At 47.3% G+C, this 17,141-nt stretch overlaps 1 protein-coding gene across 1 annotated transcript in view; it reads right to left on the reverse strand.

Moving 5' to 3' along the window:
- TIMP3 (TIMP metallopeptidase inhibitor 3) overlaps positions 1–16,746 on the reverse strand; it is a 64,751-nt gene extending 48,005 nt beyond the window's left edge. Inside the window, exon 1 of the mRNA XM_003405321.4 lies at positions 16,332–16,746. Coding sequence (XP_003405369.1) covers positions 16,332–16,452 — 121 coding nt within the window. The 5' untranslated portion in view covers positions 16,453–16,746. The remainder of the gene's footprint in view (positions 1–16,331) is intronic.
- Positions 16,747–17,141: the final 395 nt, after the last annotated feature.

The raw sequence follows: 17,141 nt of genomic DNA on the forward strand, positions 1-17,141 counted from the left end.
TTCAAACCAGTTGACGTCAAGTCAATTCTGATTCGTGGCAATCCCATGTGTGTCAAGAGGAGAACTATGCTCCATAGAATTTTCAACAGATGACTTTTCAGAAGTAGATCAAAAAGCCTTTTTTCTGAGATGCCTCTGGATGAACTTGAAGTTAGTAGCCAAGCATTTTAACTGTTTGCACCACCCAGGGACTCCATGACATACTTTAAGGAACACCTAAGTCTTAATAATAGGACAAACAGAAGTCATTCCCACCTTTCCAGCCTGGTGGGATAAGCCCATTGCTGTTGAGTCGATTCCGACTCACAGCAGCTCTATAGGACAGAGAACTGCCCCGTGGGGTTTTGAAGGAGCAGCCTGATGGATTAGAACTGCCGACCTTTGGGTTAGCAGCCCAACGCTTACCCACTGTGCCACCGGGGGCAGGATAGCAGGTAGCAGACCAGGAATAAGGGGAAAGCAAACTGAACATGTCTTTCCCTCACATTCTAACTGTTCTCCCAGCCCAAAATAAAAAAAGTTGGCCCCATGACAACAAAAGTAGGCAAGCAGAGGCCTCCAGCCTGCAGAGAGACTCAAACCACCTCGGCCCGAAGCTCCCTTTATACAGAACACAGAGTCTTACAGGCGAAGTACTCCCCCAATGGCCCATTTTCAGGGTTGGTTTATGCCTTTTTTTTACCCACATTTATTGAGCATCTACTAAGTGTGATGACCTGTGGTCAGGAAAACCCATCAATTTCCAGGCAGCAGGGCTATTCTTAGTTTTCTGATGTCTATTTAAAGAGTGTTAATCCTCTCAGCCTCCCCCCTGCAATTAGCTGCATACCACTTTCCAACTTGGTACACTGGCCTCACCCAACTGGGAAGGCAAAATGGACAAGTGTTCTTCTTCCCACCCTGCTTAGCTTGGCCAGGAATTTGGCCACTGCCACCCCACCTCATGACCTGGGGCAGCCTCAGAATCAGCTAAGCCCAAGGAAATACGCCAGCCTTGCCAGGACCCCTTCAATCGGTTGTGGAGGAGTTCAGAGCCTTCCCTGTTCTGGCCTTCATTGGCAGCACCGTGAGGCAGAAAGCGTTAGAAATCAAGAGAAGTATGATCCAGGCAAGAAAGTGGGAAGGTTTCAAACCTGGATCATGAAAGCAGATATACCAGCTCTGCCATTGCACAGCTGTGCAACCTTGGGCACGATTTGTGATTAAGATTTAAGACTCTGGAGTCAGATGGCCTGGGCTCAGTCCTGGCTCTCCCAGGTACTAGCTGCATACTTAGTCTCTTTCTCTCAGTATCAGTTTTCTCATCTGTAAAATGGGATAATGAGAATGATAATTCCTAACTTGTAGGTTTATAATAAATAACAGATAGACAGGCAAATGTATGTGTGTGTGCGTATTCTTAGAATGTTGTTGTTGTTGTTGTTAGGTGTCATTGAGTCAATTCCAACTTATGGGAGCCCCAGTGACAGAGCAGAATTGCCTCATAGGGTTTTCTTGGCTGTAATCTTTACGGAAGCAAATCATCAGGTCTTTCCCCTGTGGAGTGGCTGGGTGAGATCCAATCACCTACTGTTCGGCTAGCAGGTGAGAGCTTAACAGTTACACCACCCAACCAAAAAACCAAACCCACTGCCATCGAGTCGATTCCAACTCATACTGACTCTACAGGACAGGTAAGTACTGCCCCATAGGGTTTCCAAGGAGTGGCTGGTGGATGTGAACTGTCGACCTTTTGGTTGGCAGCCAAACTCTTAACCACTGTACCAGGGCTCCTTTGTTCTTAGAATAGCTCTCATTAAATGTTAGCTGCTTTTATATTTAATTCTTCTAAGTCTCGGCTTCTTCCTCTGCAAGATGAGCACCTACCTCATTGGATGGTTTTGAGAGTTTAAAGAGTCAATGCATGAAAAGCCTTCGACATATAAAACCAACTCAGTAAATGTCAGATTTCATCAGATATTGTTATTTTTTTACTCTACTTCTAGCTCTGTCATAGACCAAACTTCTTTACTCTCTGGACCTCAGTTTCTCCATTTGTCAAGACAGAACATTCGGTCAGGTGGGGACCCACGTGGCCTGGAAGTCAATTTGCAGCAAAGCTGAGGCAGTAGACCTCGGAGCCTGAGTCAGCCCCAAAGCACCCTAGTTTTCCTTGTGTGCAGCTCATAAAACAAGTAGAAGGGGAAAAAAATGCCTCTGTTTGCAGGTATTGGCTAGACTGGCACTGTCCAATACAGCCAACCACATCAATATCTCTAGTGCAAACTGGGAGATGCTGTGAGTGTAAAACATCAGATTTCAGAGCCTTAATAAGTAAAAAATCTCAATAATAATTTTTTAAACTGCTTACATTCTGGATATATTGGGTTATGTAAAATACAGTATTATATCACTGAGTCCCTGGGTGGTGCAAATGGTTAAGTTCTCAACTACTAGCCAGAAGGTTGGCAGTTTGAACCCACCCAGAGGCACCTCGGAAGACAAGCCTGGCGTTCTGCTTCCAAAAAGGTCACAGTCTTAAAAACCCTGTGGAGCAGCTCTACTCTGCACATGTGGGATCGCCATGAGTGAGAATCGATTCAGTGGCAACTAACAACAACAACAACAAGGAAATTTAAAAGTACACACTGACTTGCACTTGTGGCTCACAAAATATTTCTACTGGACAGTGCTGAGCTAACCTTTCCCTTTCTGTTCCCCTGTTGTGAGTCACCTGGTAAGAAACTTCTCTAAAGGATACCAGGAGGAATTTGAACTATTTGGGGTTAACTGTTTTAAACAAAATAGAACACAGATGTTAACTATCCAGATGGGGCATTAAATTTTAGAATCTCCTCTGGCTTAAAGGAGCCCTGAATAAATAAAATCCGTCAAGCTGCCAAAGCGCCCCATGATGTTAGCACACTCATCAGCACCTGTGGTCCTAAATCTTGACTCTGGTTTTCCAAGCCACCTCTTGTCTTCCCGCCTAGGAAAGGGTGAGCAATGGCTTTTATTTTATTTTCCAAGATACTTGTCACAGTTTAATACAGTATCTTAGCAGTTTAGAACAGCTTTTTCTCAACAAGCTGGTCAGCTGGTCAACATGTAAAAACTGATCCAGTCTTACCTCCTTTCTTTCTCCAACACACACACACAGCTCAGTACACTATGGTACAGAAATCTTGGAATGCTGTCTTTCTCAAATGTCCTCATTCATTCCAGATTCAGTGGTAGAATTCTCCCCTTCCATGTAGGAGACCAAGTTCAATTCCCAGCCAATGTACCTCATGCTCGGCCATCACCCATTTGTCAGTGAAGGCCTGCGTGTTGCTATGATGGAGAACAGGTTTCAGCAGAGCTTCCAGACTAAGATGGACTAGGAAGAAAGGCCTGGCGATCTACTTCGGAACATCAGCCAGTGAAAATGCTGTGTATTACAACAGTTTGATCCTTTTGGGCATTGGGTTGCCATGAGTCAGGGGCTGACTCGAAAGCAGCTAATGACAACAACACTATGTGTCAGGCAATGTGCTGGTAAAAGTTAGCGACCTGTACCCCACCTGGTTCACTGTTTAGGGGGAGGCAGTAATGAGAAGTAGTAATAATATGATGGCGGACATTTATCAAGCCCTTACCACAAGCCAGGCAATGAGCCAAGCCTTTGACTCCCACTATTCTCGATGAAGTCTCCCACAGGCTAAACGTACTATTGCACATTCCATTTTGCAGACAAGAAAAATGAGGTTGAGAAAGACTGACTTGCCCAGGGTCATATAGCTAGCACTAATGGGGCCAAAGTTCAAACTAGGCAGTTTTACTCCAGACCCTGTGCGCTTAACTACCTCAGGAAGTGAGGGCAGTACAGTAAGAAGCATATGAGCAATGTTCTCAGGGGACAAGAAGGATGGGGTCCATCACTTTGCCCAAAAAAGCTGTTGGTTTTATTCACTCAGAGCTTCTAGAACCCAAAGAAAATTCAAGATATTAAATTTAGACTCAAGGTCACCAAACTGGTGACCCACAGGGCTGAATCTGGCCCAGAGACATGTTTTGTTTGGCCCACACATATGTGTGTGTTGTTTTTTAATTGCACTGATATTTAAAAATCAGAAGATTGCACATTAGAAAGTTAGGTTTGTAGCTTATCCTAAAAGGCTAGAAATCTGGCAACACTAGACCCACATTCTCATAGACTGGAGCTAGATATGAACTCCTTAGCTCACCACAGTCCCCACTACTCTCTATTGTCTCCCCAAGACAAAGATGAGTTGCCATTTATCATCACGTTTGCTCATTGTTTTGTTGTTTGTCTTATAGTAACAAAATAATACTTAGTATGTGTATTAGCTTCCTAGGCCTGAAATAATAAATCATACAAATTGGTGGCTTATAAGAACAGAAATTTACTGTCTTAACAGTTCTAGAGGCTGGGAGTCCAAAACCAGGCTGTCAGCCATGTTGATTCCTTCTGGAGGCTCTGAGGGAAAATCTGCTTTATGACTACCCTCTAGCTTCTGCTGACACTGGTGATCCTTGGTGTTCCTTGGTGTGTAGATGTACCTGCTTGTGACATCCTTTCTCTGTGTATGTGTTTCTCTGTGTCTCTTCTCCTCTTTTTATGAGGATACCACTCATATCGGATTAAGACCCACTCTAGTCAAGAATAACCTCATGTTAACTAAACTGATAACATCTTCTGATACCCTACTTCCAAACAAGGTCACATTCACAGGTAACAGGGATTAGGGATTAGGACTTCAACATATCTTTTTGGGGAACACAATTCAGTCCCTAAGAGCACCCATGTTTCCTTCTAAAGTGGGAAAACAAGAAATGGAGGAACCATGTATTTCTTGGTAGAAGTCAGTAATCTTCTAACATGTTTAACATGTACACACCCAGATTCTCTGACCAGCCCCTGTAGGCATTTGGGTCTGAGACCTGAGGAAACCCAGGATAAGAGAGAATCAGTCCAAGAAGGAACTGGAACCCACACCTACCTGCTCACCTCAGGTGTAAGCTTTTCGCACTGTACCCATCTGCGCAGAGCTGCACCCCAAGAGCCACCTGTAACGTTGGGGTTCTCTTGCATCTCTCAGTCCTTCCAGTGACCTTTTGTGTCAGAAAGCTCTAGTCACAGGATCATTGGGTGTCTGTGAGCTATCTTTGGAGAAGGGCGGGGATTGCCATTGCCCAACAGGGCACATATGTTTAGTCTGGGTCTTCCAAACCCCATTCTCCTTCATGTGAACAAAGATTTCATCAGAACACTCACACCTTAATTGAAGGTCTTCATCCGAGCTGGTCTTCCCTGAGAGAAGTCTTCTTAGCTATAGACAAATGTTTCAGTTGAGTTATTATCCATGTTTTCTGGAACAAGGGACTGTTCAGGGGTAGACAGATAAGGAAGGCTTTGTTTTCACAAGTATTGGGTCTGAATCCCATTCTCTTGCCTGTATTACTTTGGTTCAAAATAATTTTTGCCAGGCCCTCCAGTGATCAGTGGCAGACACTGAAGTGACCTTGATTCTTGATTCTAGCATTGACTATGGCTGCTATCTGTTTGACATATCAGCTTTCCTCCAACAGGAAGTTTGGTGGTCAAATATGTCATCAGACAAAGTATCTCAGCTCATAAAAGGTTTTGTGCAAAACCTCATCCGCTTTTACAACCACAGAGACCCCAGCTCTTATCTTAATAGACCATATTTCTAAAGAAGTTACCTTCTAAAGGGTGTCACTGATGGATTTAGGCACTCAATCATTCAGCTAGAGCAAAGAGCCCCTTCCAAGGGAACTTAGAGCCACAAATACTTGACACATAGTAGACATTCAGTAAAATATAGATTACTATAAGTACATGTGAATAAAATATATGATGCATACCACCTATAGCCAATCCTGCTACTTTGCAGATAAGAGACTGAAAGCCAAAGAGGCCGAGATCACTAAGGTTATTCCAGGGTCAAGAGGTGACCTGGGACTAGAACCAAAGTTTTGTGACTCGAGGTCAGTACTCTCTTCTCCACACCACACTGCATCTCTCAGCCCTGGGGGAAGGAGAAACAGGGGGTACCAACTTGATGTCCAAGTTCAATGTCACCAATCCATTTCCCCAGCCCTCCCTTTGGCTACCATAGCATCTTCTACCTACACCTACAGAGCAAATGTGCTGAAGCAGTCTCAAGAAGGGAAGGGCAGCACCAGACCCTTGAAAGAGTACTGGCATTGGCCTCAGAAGACATGGGTTCAAATTCCATGTGGCTTGGCTGTATGGCCAAGCCACTGAACCATCAATACCCATATCCACTAAATGAAAATGACTCCACCCTCTGACCCCTCCCCCTGCTTTCCTCACTGAGGTGGTGTGATCACCAAATGTGATCAAGTGGACATAAGACTGTAAAATAGAGTCATGAAAATATTGAATAGGGAGCTTGTTGGTTGGTTGTCTGTCCTGTGGGAGGTAGTGTGAGGAAGTGGGAAAGCATTAGACTTGGGTGTCAAGAAAACCATGATTCTGAAACTCAGTTTTCTCTATGTGACCCTGGAAAAGGTCATATCACCCTCAGGGACCCATTTTCCGTATTTAAAATAAAGGGATAATATTTTCCCCGCCATTTAACAATAAGCCAGTCACTGTTGAGTCAGTTCTGACTCATGGTAACCCCATGTGTGTCAGAGTAGAACTGTGCCCCATAGAGTTTCAGTGGCTGAATTTTTGAGATAGCCAGGCCTTTCTTCTGGAGCCCTTCTGGGTGGACTCAAACCTCCAGCCTTTCAGTTAGCAGCCAAGCATCTTAACCATTTGCACCACGGAGGGTACTCTGTACACATGCAGTTGCCAAGAGTTGGAATCGACTAGACGGCAACTAACAACAATAAGAAGTAGTAAAAGCTAAAACATTTGTTGAGCTTTTACCATGTGAAAGATTCAGTGCTACACACTTTCTGTGAATTATTTCATTTAATCTCCTTACCAGCCCAATGTGGTATGTACTATTATTCACCTCCCATTTTACAGATGAGCAAATTGAGTCCGGAGAACCTGTCTAAGCTTGTAAGCAGCAGAGCTCACAAGAGCTACTGTTTTTCCAAACTAACACCTCCAAGTCTCTTCATGATGATGGTATGGTCTAGGTCAAAAAAGAATTCTTCCCAGCTCCTGAAGTACAGCATGTTAGCCAAGCCCCAGTGGTCCATCAAATCACGAAACCAAGTCTTCATGAAGTCTGACCCTGGTCGCGAGGCTCACTTTCCTTGCACCCTAATCTGGGAATTGCAGGAGCCCTGAGACTTCTGAATGAAACAGTCCCTCTCTGTAGGCAGCTGGGCTATCCAATGCCAGGCACCCTCATTCCAAGAGGGGATCAAAGCTGTGTGAATGGGGGAGGGGTAATTGCTGTGTAATATGTACGGTCTCTGGTTCTGGAATGGCTCTCAGTGGCTTGCTTTATTCAGGACTTCCCCTCATATCCCTCCCCAACTCCAGTCATCTGAAGGCTCTGTTTTTCCACTGGCTGAACTTTACCTTGGGCTCCCCGAGGCCAAATCTTACAGCTTTCCTTCCCTTCCCTACCCCCACAGAAAGCCAGGTGGCCGCAGGCCTGAGAGAACTTAAAGTCTCTAGTCCCTGAGCCATGAATGCCACCACTAGGTGATAAGGTTTAAGTGAACATAAATTGGAACTGGGTGTTGGGCAGTGTGGACCAGCCCTTCTGTGGTAGCCAAACCATCTCAGGCTCACAGATGGCCTGTAAATGAATCAAGAAAGGTTTTTAGGGGCCCCACTCCCTCTCCAGACACTATTTTTTAGCAACCAACCAAGAAGGCCGCTTAGTTCCACTACAGCTGGGGTAGACACCGCATGGCCTCCTGTCAAATGCTATTTAGTAAGTCCCTTTAGCTAGCATAAATACTTGTTCTCTCCAGCCCGTCAGAGATTAATATAGGAAAACAAATACCCGGGCTCGTGTCACCTCCTGTGACATGAGATGCAACTCAAGGGTGACATATTGGTAGCCTGCTACCTCCGCCAGCCCCGTTCTCAGCACTGTGGGTAATGTAGAAAGACGGCAAGGGCAGCAGGGGCATGGGACCTGCCCATGTAGAGGAGGTAATAAGCTGGCCTGAAACTGTAAGAACCTTTCTCAAGAGAGTAAAGTACAGTGACTTACAGAGGGGTCCACAAGCTATTTTCAGTATTTCAGAAAGCCAACCAAAATCACACAATCATCCAACAACCCGTGAGAAAGCTTCCTGGGCTTACGAAAATGCCAAGTTGCTTTGCTTTTTGGCTGCAAGTAGTTAGTGTATTACTAGCTGATTATGTCAGAATAATGATTGGCTAGAGTTGGCAGTTACAGATGTATTTTAGCTTGTTTCTTTTTTAATGGAAAAAAAACTAACACTCAATACATGAAGTTTGATGGATATTTTTTCCAAATATGGGATCCACTGAGAGGAAAAAAGAAAAATACCCCTTGGTGTTGACAAGGTTGGGAGCTGCTGATACAGCGGAAAGAGTATTGGATTAGGAATCAGAAATGGGGAATCAGATCGGTTTTGCTGGGATCCAAGAATTGACTATGCAGTAATAAAATTGGGGCCAGCAAGGAAGTCAGGTGCCGGAGAGGCTGGCTCTGAAGAAAATCAAAGATAAGAATTCTGAGGGGAATCCTGACAATGGGGAGTCAAAAGATCAATGTGGGAAGGTTGCCAAAGAAGTAGAATCTTACCAAGGCTGAGGAGCCCTTAGTCCATACTAGAGGCTGGACAGGAATACAGTGTTTGGAGATAACCTAGGTGTGAGTTTCGGGTCATCCATTTCTTAGCAGTGTGATCTTAGGCAAGTGATTTTACCTCCCTGAGCCTCAGGTTGATAATCAGCCATCTGGGGCAGGGAATCTCCCCGTCATGGGAAGGCTGACTATGATGAAATAGAACAAGGAGTTTGGTCCGGTGCCTGGAGCGCATAAGTGCACCTCAATGAATCTAAGCCAAAAAAGCAAACCCAATGCCATTGAGTCAATTCCGACTCATAGCGACCCTATAGGACAGAGTAGAACTGTCCCATAGGGTTTTCAAGGAGTGAATCATGAATTCGAACTGCTGACCTTCTGATTGACAGCCTAGCTCTTTACCACTGTGCCACCAGGGCTCCCAATGAACGGTAGTTGTTATTTTTGGTGATCCCTTGCGGGGGTGGCATTTAGAAATCTCCGTTTTTTTTTTCTCTGAGAGGGTGGAGTGTCATGTTCACTCCTGATCCTATCTATGTGAAGATGGGACTAGACTTATCAAGTAATGAGGACAACATATCAGAGGCCTCCCCTCTCCAAGGCATTACATGCATCCATCTAGGGGGTACATCTATCTCCCTTAGGTCTTTCCTGGCCCAGGGATGACCCCCTCTGGGAATTTCCCATTTCTCAGGTAGCGTCAGAGAATTTGGCTTCTACTGGAGATTTAAAAAAAAAAAGATTTGGGCCATGCGTGACTGTTCTTTGGCACCAATGCCAGGGAGTATGCAGGGAAATGGGACCAAGTGAGACTTGGAAAATGAGATGCTAATAAGGCGTGTTCAAAACCAAGGGGAGAGCTGTACAAACACCCGGAGAGAGAATATGCATGGCTGGAGTGGGAAGGGCCAGTGATGAGAGCTAGATGAAGTGGGCAGATACGGCTCTTGTAAAGGCCACTTTATGATACTTTATCCCAAGAGCCCTGGGAAGCCACTGAAGGGTCTTATGTAGGACAGTGACATTCTCTCTTAAACCAGCCCTTCCAGCTCCCATAATGACGAGATCTCTGAGTCTTTCTTGGCTAGAGCCCACCCTGCTTCCCTCTCAGGAGTCCATCTCCATCCACATGGCCACCCCACCATGCCTCTCCAAGCACAGTTCGAATGCAGGAATAAGGGGGTGGAGGGACAAAGAGATGAGTCCCCTTGCTGCCACCAAGAGTCTGACCGGGGCCAGTCAGCTAGGGGACATCTTTGAGTGAGCAAACAAAACCCAGTGTGGGTCCACAAAATACAACTACGTGTGCTTTTGAACCTGGGTGCCTGCAAAAGCCCTAAGTCAAACAAATTCAGTGTAAGAAAAGCTGTTGCTTATTAGGAAAGCAAAAAAATAAAACCATCTTCAACTGAATTACTCCATAACCTTTAGCAAGTGAAGGGCCATCGTTTTCCTAGCACTTAAGGCCCTCTTTCCCTATAAAAACATCATGATTAGCTTGCTCCAAGTGAACCCAATTTTGTTCCCTACAAAGGGTCAAAGGGGTAGTAAGGAAAAAAGAAAAAGAAAACTTTAGAAAGGCATAGAAATTATAAATAGTTTTCCCATTTGAGAGATGCCTGGAAGTATCCCAGGGACAGGGATCTACTAGTTCCTCCATCCTTTCAAATTGTACATCCAAAAGGAACTATGTTAACACAGCCACTCTGGAGGGAAAACTGGCAGGACCTATTAAAACATATGTGGGAGAAAGATGTGGCAGTCTGCTTCCCTAAAGAATCACAGCCTTGGAAACCCTATAGGACAGTTCTACTCTGTCCTAGAGGGTCGCTGGGAGTGGGAATCGACTCAATGGCAGTGGGTTTTTTGGTTTTTATTAAAATGTGCATACCTATATCCAATAATTCCAAATGTATATTTGCATAGAGAAACATGTACATATGTGAACAAGAGGACTGTACAATGATTATTTGTTGCAGTGTCCTTTTTAAGGATAAAAAGCTGGGAAGAACCTAAATATCCACCAATAGGGGACTGGTTAGATAAATTATGGTATACTGAGAGGCAGGAGCCCTGGTGGCACAGACGGTTAAGTACTCAACTGCTAATCAGTTAGTGGCTCGAAGCCACCCAGTGTCTCCACAGAAGAAAGACCTAGCGATCTGCTTCCATTAAGATTAAAGCCAAGAAAACCCTATGAGGCAGCTCTGCTCTGTTACGTAAGGTCACTATGGTGTTCTACTATTCATATTTTTAAGAGGAAAAAGTACTATAAAATTTCTATGGTCACCTATGTTTGTAAATACACAAGGAAGAAAGAGTCTGGAAAAGGGACCAAAATTTGAGGCAGTGATAAAAATGGACTTTACAGTTATCTGATTTCAGATAAATAGATGATAGGTAGATAGAGACATGGATAGAGAGAGAGAGATACAGACAGATGCAGATGCACACAGACATACATACACGTACACAGAATGTATTCATATAATACTTATAACTTCAACAATTAAAGGACCGAGGTGGTATAAATCACCATTCCCCTTTGTGCAAACAGTTTACGCACTCAGTTGCTGACTGAAAAGCTGGAAGTTCAAGTCTACCCAGAGGTGCTCAGAAGAAAGGCCTTGCAATCTACTTCCAAAAAATCAGCCCCTGAAAACCCAGTGGAGCACAGTTCTACTCTGACATATGTGGGGAAACTGTGAGTTAGAATTGACTCGATGGCCACTGGTTTGGTTTTTGGTTTTTTGGCTTTTATATAAGGAAACTAAAGCTTAAAGATGTCCCGTAATGTGCCTAAGCACACACGGCCAGCAAACCCCAGAGGAAGGATCTGAGCCCAGATCTGCCTGCCCCAAAGCCTCCCCACAACCCCACATGGTCTCTTGAGGCCACCCAGGAGTTGACTATAATAAAGGCTAGAAGAAGGGGCCTCCTCTTCCATAATGGCTGCAACGGTAATAGCCAAATGCAATGGACAATTGTGTTTTTGTTTTTGTTTTTAATTAATGAACCTGTTGGAATGTACATTCAGCAGTTGATCTGAATGGTTCCTGCAAAACAAACAAAAATCCTTCCACACAAACCATTTCCACAGCCACTTTTCCAACCTTATCTATCCAGGGATTGCGAAAGGAACATACAACTGATTTGTCAGTGGGGTACCTTCTCCGGCCAGACCCTGTCTCCTGGCTCCCTCCCTGGCTTCCCCACCACCACCCAGGCCATCTGCGCAGACTGGTCACCTCCCCATGGGCTGTCTAATCATCCTCACCTAAAAGGAAAAGAACATTAACCCTTGAGATTTTCTGTCTCTGTTAGCTGTACTTCTCCCTGGGCCTCTGTAAGGCAAGGTGAGTCCTTTATTATTTATTTTTTACTTTGGTGTGATGGTTTTGAGGATCCCTTCAAGTTCTAATAGTCAAAGCCAATTGCTCTTGAGTCAGTTCTGACTCATGGTATCTCCATGCGTGTCAGAGTTGAACTGTGCTCCACAGGGAATTTCAATGGCTCTGATCTTGCAGAAGTAGATCAACAGGCCTTTCTTCCACGGTGCCTCTGAGTGAACTCGAACCGCCAACCTTCTGGTTAGCAGCCAAGCACATTAACCATTTGTACCACCTAGGGATTCCTTCTAATAGTCAAAGAACGTTAGAAATATTCTTTACTTTTCTCTATTCATATCCTAAAATAAATAAACAAACCAAATTCTCTCTCCCTTAGGATGCTGCTTAACTGGCCATTTTTGACTGTCTTCATAATATAAGGAAAACTTCCCAAATCAAGAAGTAAAGCATTCTTAAAATGTTAACAATCACTCTGTCTCAATCCTAGGAGGAGCCACCTGCCTTAGATTATCATAGGTTTATGATGGGGTTATGATACGTTCAAAAGTATCTGAAGAATGACATACTAAAGGAAAAAGTTTAGCCCTACCCTTTAGTAGCTGAGTGGCCTTGGGCAAGAACTACCTTGTTCAGCCTTGGTGTTTACCATCTGGAAAATGGGAGAAATACCTACTCTGAAGGTTGCTGGGAAAACCCTGGTGATGTAGTGGTTAAGAGATACAGCCGCTAACCAAAAGGTCAGCAGTTTGAATCCACTAGGCGCTCTTTGGAAACTCTGTGGGGCAGTTCTACTCTGTCCTTTAGGGTCGCTATGTGTCAGCATCGACTCCACGGCAATGGGTTTTTAGTTTTAAGGTTGCTAGGTGGATAAAAGAGACAGCAACTGTGAACTGCTTGCTCCCAGCTGAGGTCTTTTCCCTCTTCCACCCTCCTTTAAATAATAGCACCTCTCCTCTTTGCGTGGTCCCTGGATGTCCACAGCCTGGGTCCCTTCAAGTGGCTAGATCCTCCCTGAAGTCTGATCCTTTTTTAATTTTTTTTAAGTCACAGAGCCCATTGTCAGGGTGTGACTGTGTGTCAGAGAAATAGAGAATTGATCTGGTTTCTTTAAAAATGCCTTCTTTGCTAAAACCACAACCTCAGATCTGATAGTGAAGGAATCCGCTGGCACCAGCCCGTATCAAAACAATTTGGAGATATCCAGGGACCATCCTCTGGGGCTGGCAGCCAGCCCCAAGATGAGCCGCCCTCTCGAATTCCCAATAAGCTCTGGGGCCATCCCCCCAACACTCTACCCCATGGATGAAAATGGGACCAGAGAGAGGACTTGGCAATCTGAAACAGAATTCTTTCTCTTCTGTCCCCTCAACCCTGCAGAAACCACACAAACCCCTCAATCTTCAGAAAGCTCTTGGCACTGCCCACCCTTCCTGAGCTGGACAGAGCTGCTGAAAAAAAAGCAGGATCCATCCAGCCCAGGGGGGCCACCTTCTTCATTTCCAGCCCCCTCTCCTTCCTCCTCAGAGTCAAGGTTTTGTCAGGAGTTTCAGGGGCAATGACTGGTGAGGCAGGGGCCCACACACGTTCTGGCTGCTGCCAAGTCCTTTTCTTTCCCCCACAGGGTATTTTATAAGGCAACATGTAGTTTATTCTTCTCTTAAACACTTGCGCTGGGGTACAGGGCCCGGAGTTGCCATAGAAACACCTTTTAACTCCTCCTCATCTAGAAGGTTGTGCCAGTCCCCAGGGCTTTTGGAGAAAAAGGCAAAAAGAGACACCTGTGAATGGGGAGAGAGGAGTGGGGTAGGCCATGAGGGGAGCCCACAGAGAGGCCAGGCAACATGGCACCCAGCCATGAAAAGAAAACAACAAAGAAGGTTCTAGAAGGAGAAGCTGGTGAGCAGAGCATTAGTGGGGTGGTTGGGGTCAAGGGGAATGGGGTCAAGGGAGAGAACGAGGAGAGCTTCAACCCAGACTGGAAACCAAACCAGAAAGGCTCTGAGCAAGGAAAATCTGGAGCCACCTACTGGATGCCAGCAGGGTGCTCTCTGTAAGGCAGTGGGAGGTCAACACGCCAGGCAGCCTGCATCCACACCTCCCATTTTTAAAAGCATTAGCTCATCCCCGCCACTAGTGCAGTGCACCAAACTCAGGCAGGACCGTTTTGGATCAGTGCCAACGCATGTAAGATTTTTGGTTTCTTTTTTATTTTTGCTATACCACAACGTTTTGGCCGTTAGGTATTTTCTGGTACCTTAGCTTTTCTTGGGGCAGTTTATTAAGGTGGAGGGGGTGGAGCAGCTGTTTCTTGAATAAATCCCAGAGAAACTGCAAGTGACTTTCTGCCTCAGCCCATACCCACAACAAGAAGCATAAGCGGACAGAGAGCAGAGTCCAGGAGGTCTCGCGGAAGCAGGAATCACTTGCCCCTTTTTCCACTGTTCCATAGTGAATTTACAGGGTGGACACCTAAAAGCCAAGGGCAAGGGGGAAGGATGAGGTCCCCTTCCCCCACCACCACACATACACACAAAATCCAGTGAACACACCCAACCAGTTGTCAAGCAGAAAAGTCATTGGATCGCAGGTCCGCCCACCCTAATTCCACCTGTTAGCTTCTGGTCCCTCTGCATCTCACTCAGCAAGACCAGAACCCAGGAGCAGCAGCAATGCCCAACACTAGTCAGGTGGGAATGTCACCCACTGGGGTGAGGAGGGAAAGGCCATTGGAATTTGGGTGGGGGCAGTCAGGGGAGGAAGAGAAAACCGTCCCAGGCTGCAGGCAACCAGGATCCTCCCAAGCAATGCAGAAACCCAGGGCAGCCCGTTCCCCAAGGGAGGGAAGGGTGCCCAGGGCAGGCCCCAAGAAACTTCTAGCAAGGGCGACCCCAGGTCGCACAAACACGCACAGCTGCCGACTGGAATGACTGTCTGGTCACCACAGCTCCCCCCGCCCAACTTCTCCTAGACTCAGCCTGGCCCACCAGCTGTGCCCCTCCCAACCCAGGCTGCACTCCCCACCACCCCACCACCTCCCTGCCAGGCTCCTGCCGCCTCCCTTCACCCACAGCACACTGGTGGAGGCCCTTAACCAGGACCCAGTGGAAAATGTTCTTCCCCTTTATGACTGTACTTAAAACACACATGCTCCATTCTTCACCTCTGAATCGCCACCCACACCCAGCACACACACACACACACACACACACACACACACACACACAGCAGGGGTCACTGGACTGGTATGCTTTATGAGCTGGAAAGGAGAAGATGGTTCACAGCTGCTGCTCCACCTCTGGACATCCAAACACCAGTGTCCCAAACAAGTTTCCCAGGACACTCCCAAGGCCTTCCATAAAAACTGGTTTCACTTCTTGCCCTGGCCTCTCTAGTCGAGATGGGAAGCCCAGTTTCGAATTGGCACCATGGTGTGACCCTTGGCATTTTAATTCTTTTGGTGACAAATATATTTTCCACTGCTTATTCTCCCCCTCCTTGCACACATTCAAGGAATAAAAAAAAAGTAGCCTTCCTGTGAATTTTCACAGCTATGTGATAAGTGAGCCCTCACACACTCCACCTCCAGCTTGCCATCAACACTCTTAAATTCAGTTCCTCCAGGGAGAGGGTCAACCCCATGCCTTTTCTTCTCATTCCCCCCGCCCCCCCCCCCTTAAATCCACCCAAACTTGGCAGCCTGCAGCTCTCAGTGCAAGAAGCTCCGTTAGTACTTGTCTGAGAAATGCAGGGCTGGGCTGCGTCTTAATGAAAATGTTAAACTTCAGGGGTGCAGGAGATGATGCAAACTCTAGAATACTCCAAGTGTCTCCTGCAACTTTCCACGCACATGGCTGGCAACTTTTTTTTTTTTTTTTTTAACTATCCAACATCGTAGCACTTTAGTTAGCATTTCAAGTTTTAGGAAACCTCTCCTCTAGCTTTCTCCAGCCCTTTCTCCCACGACAGTGGACGGGATAATTTTCCAGATGTCAAAAGGACTAGTAGGTACTTCACGCCCCCAAAAGAAGAGCAAAGGCTGCAGGGGTTCATTCAGTTACTATGGGATTCCTCTGCAGGGTATCTACCCCTCGGCTGTGCCAGGCCCCCTCCTGAGGAAACAGAGGCTTCCCAGCCCGCCCCAAGCCCATTTGCACAGTAAAAGAACAGGGCTAGCCATGCCACCGGGAGCAGCGCCCCACCCGGCTGCAGCGCGCAAGCGGGCACCGCGGGGGCTCCAGCGGGGGCCCCCGGGGCTTACCTATGTCGGAGTTGCAGAAGGCGTCCTGGGGGTGGCTGGGCGAGCATGTGCACGCCTCGGCGCCCCAGTTCCCCAGGCTCCAGGTGCCCAAAAGCACAACAAGCCCGAACCAGGGAGTCATTGCTGCTGCCGCCGCTGCCGGGGTTGTTTTTCGCCTCTCCAAAGTTGCCGTGCGCGCCGCCGGCGAGGCTGCTGCAGCCGAGCTTGTCACCCGGCCAACCGGGGCAACTTTGGCCTCGGATGCGCTGCCCTCCGAGTGCCCAGGAGGGACGGGATAGGGCGCAGCGCGGCTGCCTCAGGGCCGGCGCACACTCAGCGGGCGGGCTCTCGGGGCTAAGGAGCGGGCGCAGGAGCAGGAGCGCAGGAGCAGTAGGAAGAGAGGACGTCCGAGCGCCGGTCTGCTGCCCACTGCCCGCTCTGCGCCGCTGCTGGGGCCGCCGAGTGTTATAGCGCCGGTCCCCTGGGCACCACCCCCCTCGGGCCCTCGCGGCGCGCCCCTCCGACCAATGGTAGAGCCGCATTACCTCATCGGCCCTCCGAAAAAGGGGCGGGGCCGGGGGCGCGGGACGCGGGGTGGGGCAGCCCCGGTCCGTTCAGCTCCTTATAGGGAATAACGCGGCTGTGGGCACGCGAGTGGGTGGGCTGGGGCGCGCCCCGGACCCGAGCTCGCCGCCTGACCCCCGCAGCGACGCCCCCTGGGGCCGTTCCCCCATGGCCCCTCGCTGCACGTCCACCCCATCCTCTAGGCGCCTCTGACCCAAACCGGAATTAACTTCCAGCCAGCCACCCCAGCATAGCCCCCTCCGCAGG

This window comes from Loxodonta africana, chromosome 4 (genome assembly GCF_030014295.1).
Source record: "Loxodonta africana isolate mLoxAfr1 chromosome 4, mLoxAfr1.hap2, whole genome shotgun sequence".
In the NCBI taxonomy this organism is placed as follows: Eukaryota; Metazoa; Chordata; class Mammalia; order Proboscidea; family Elephantidae; genus Loxodonta; species Loxodonta africana.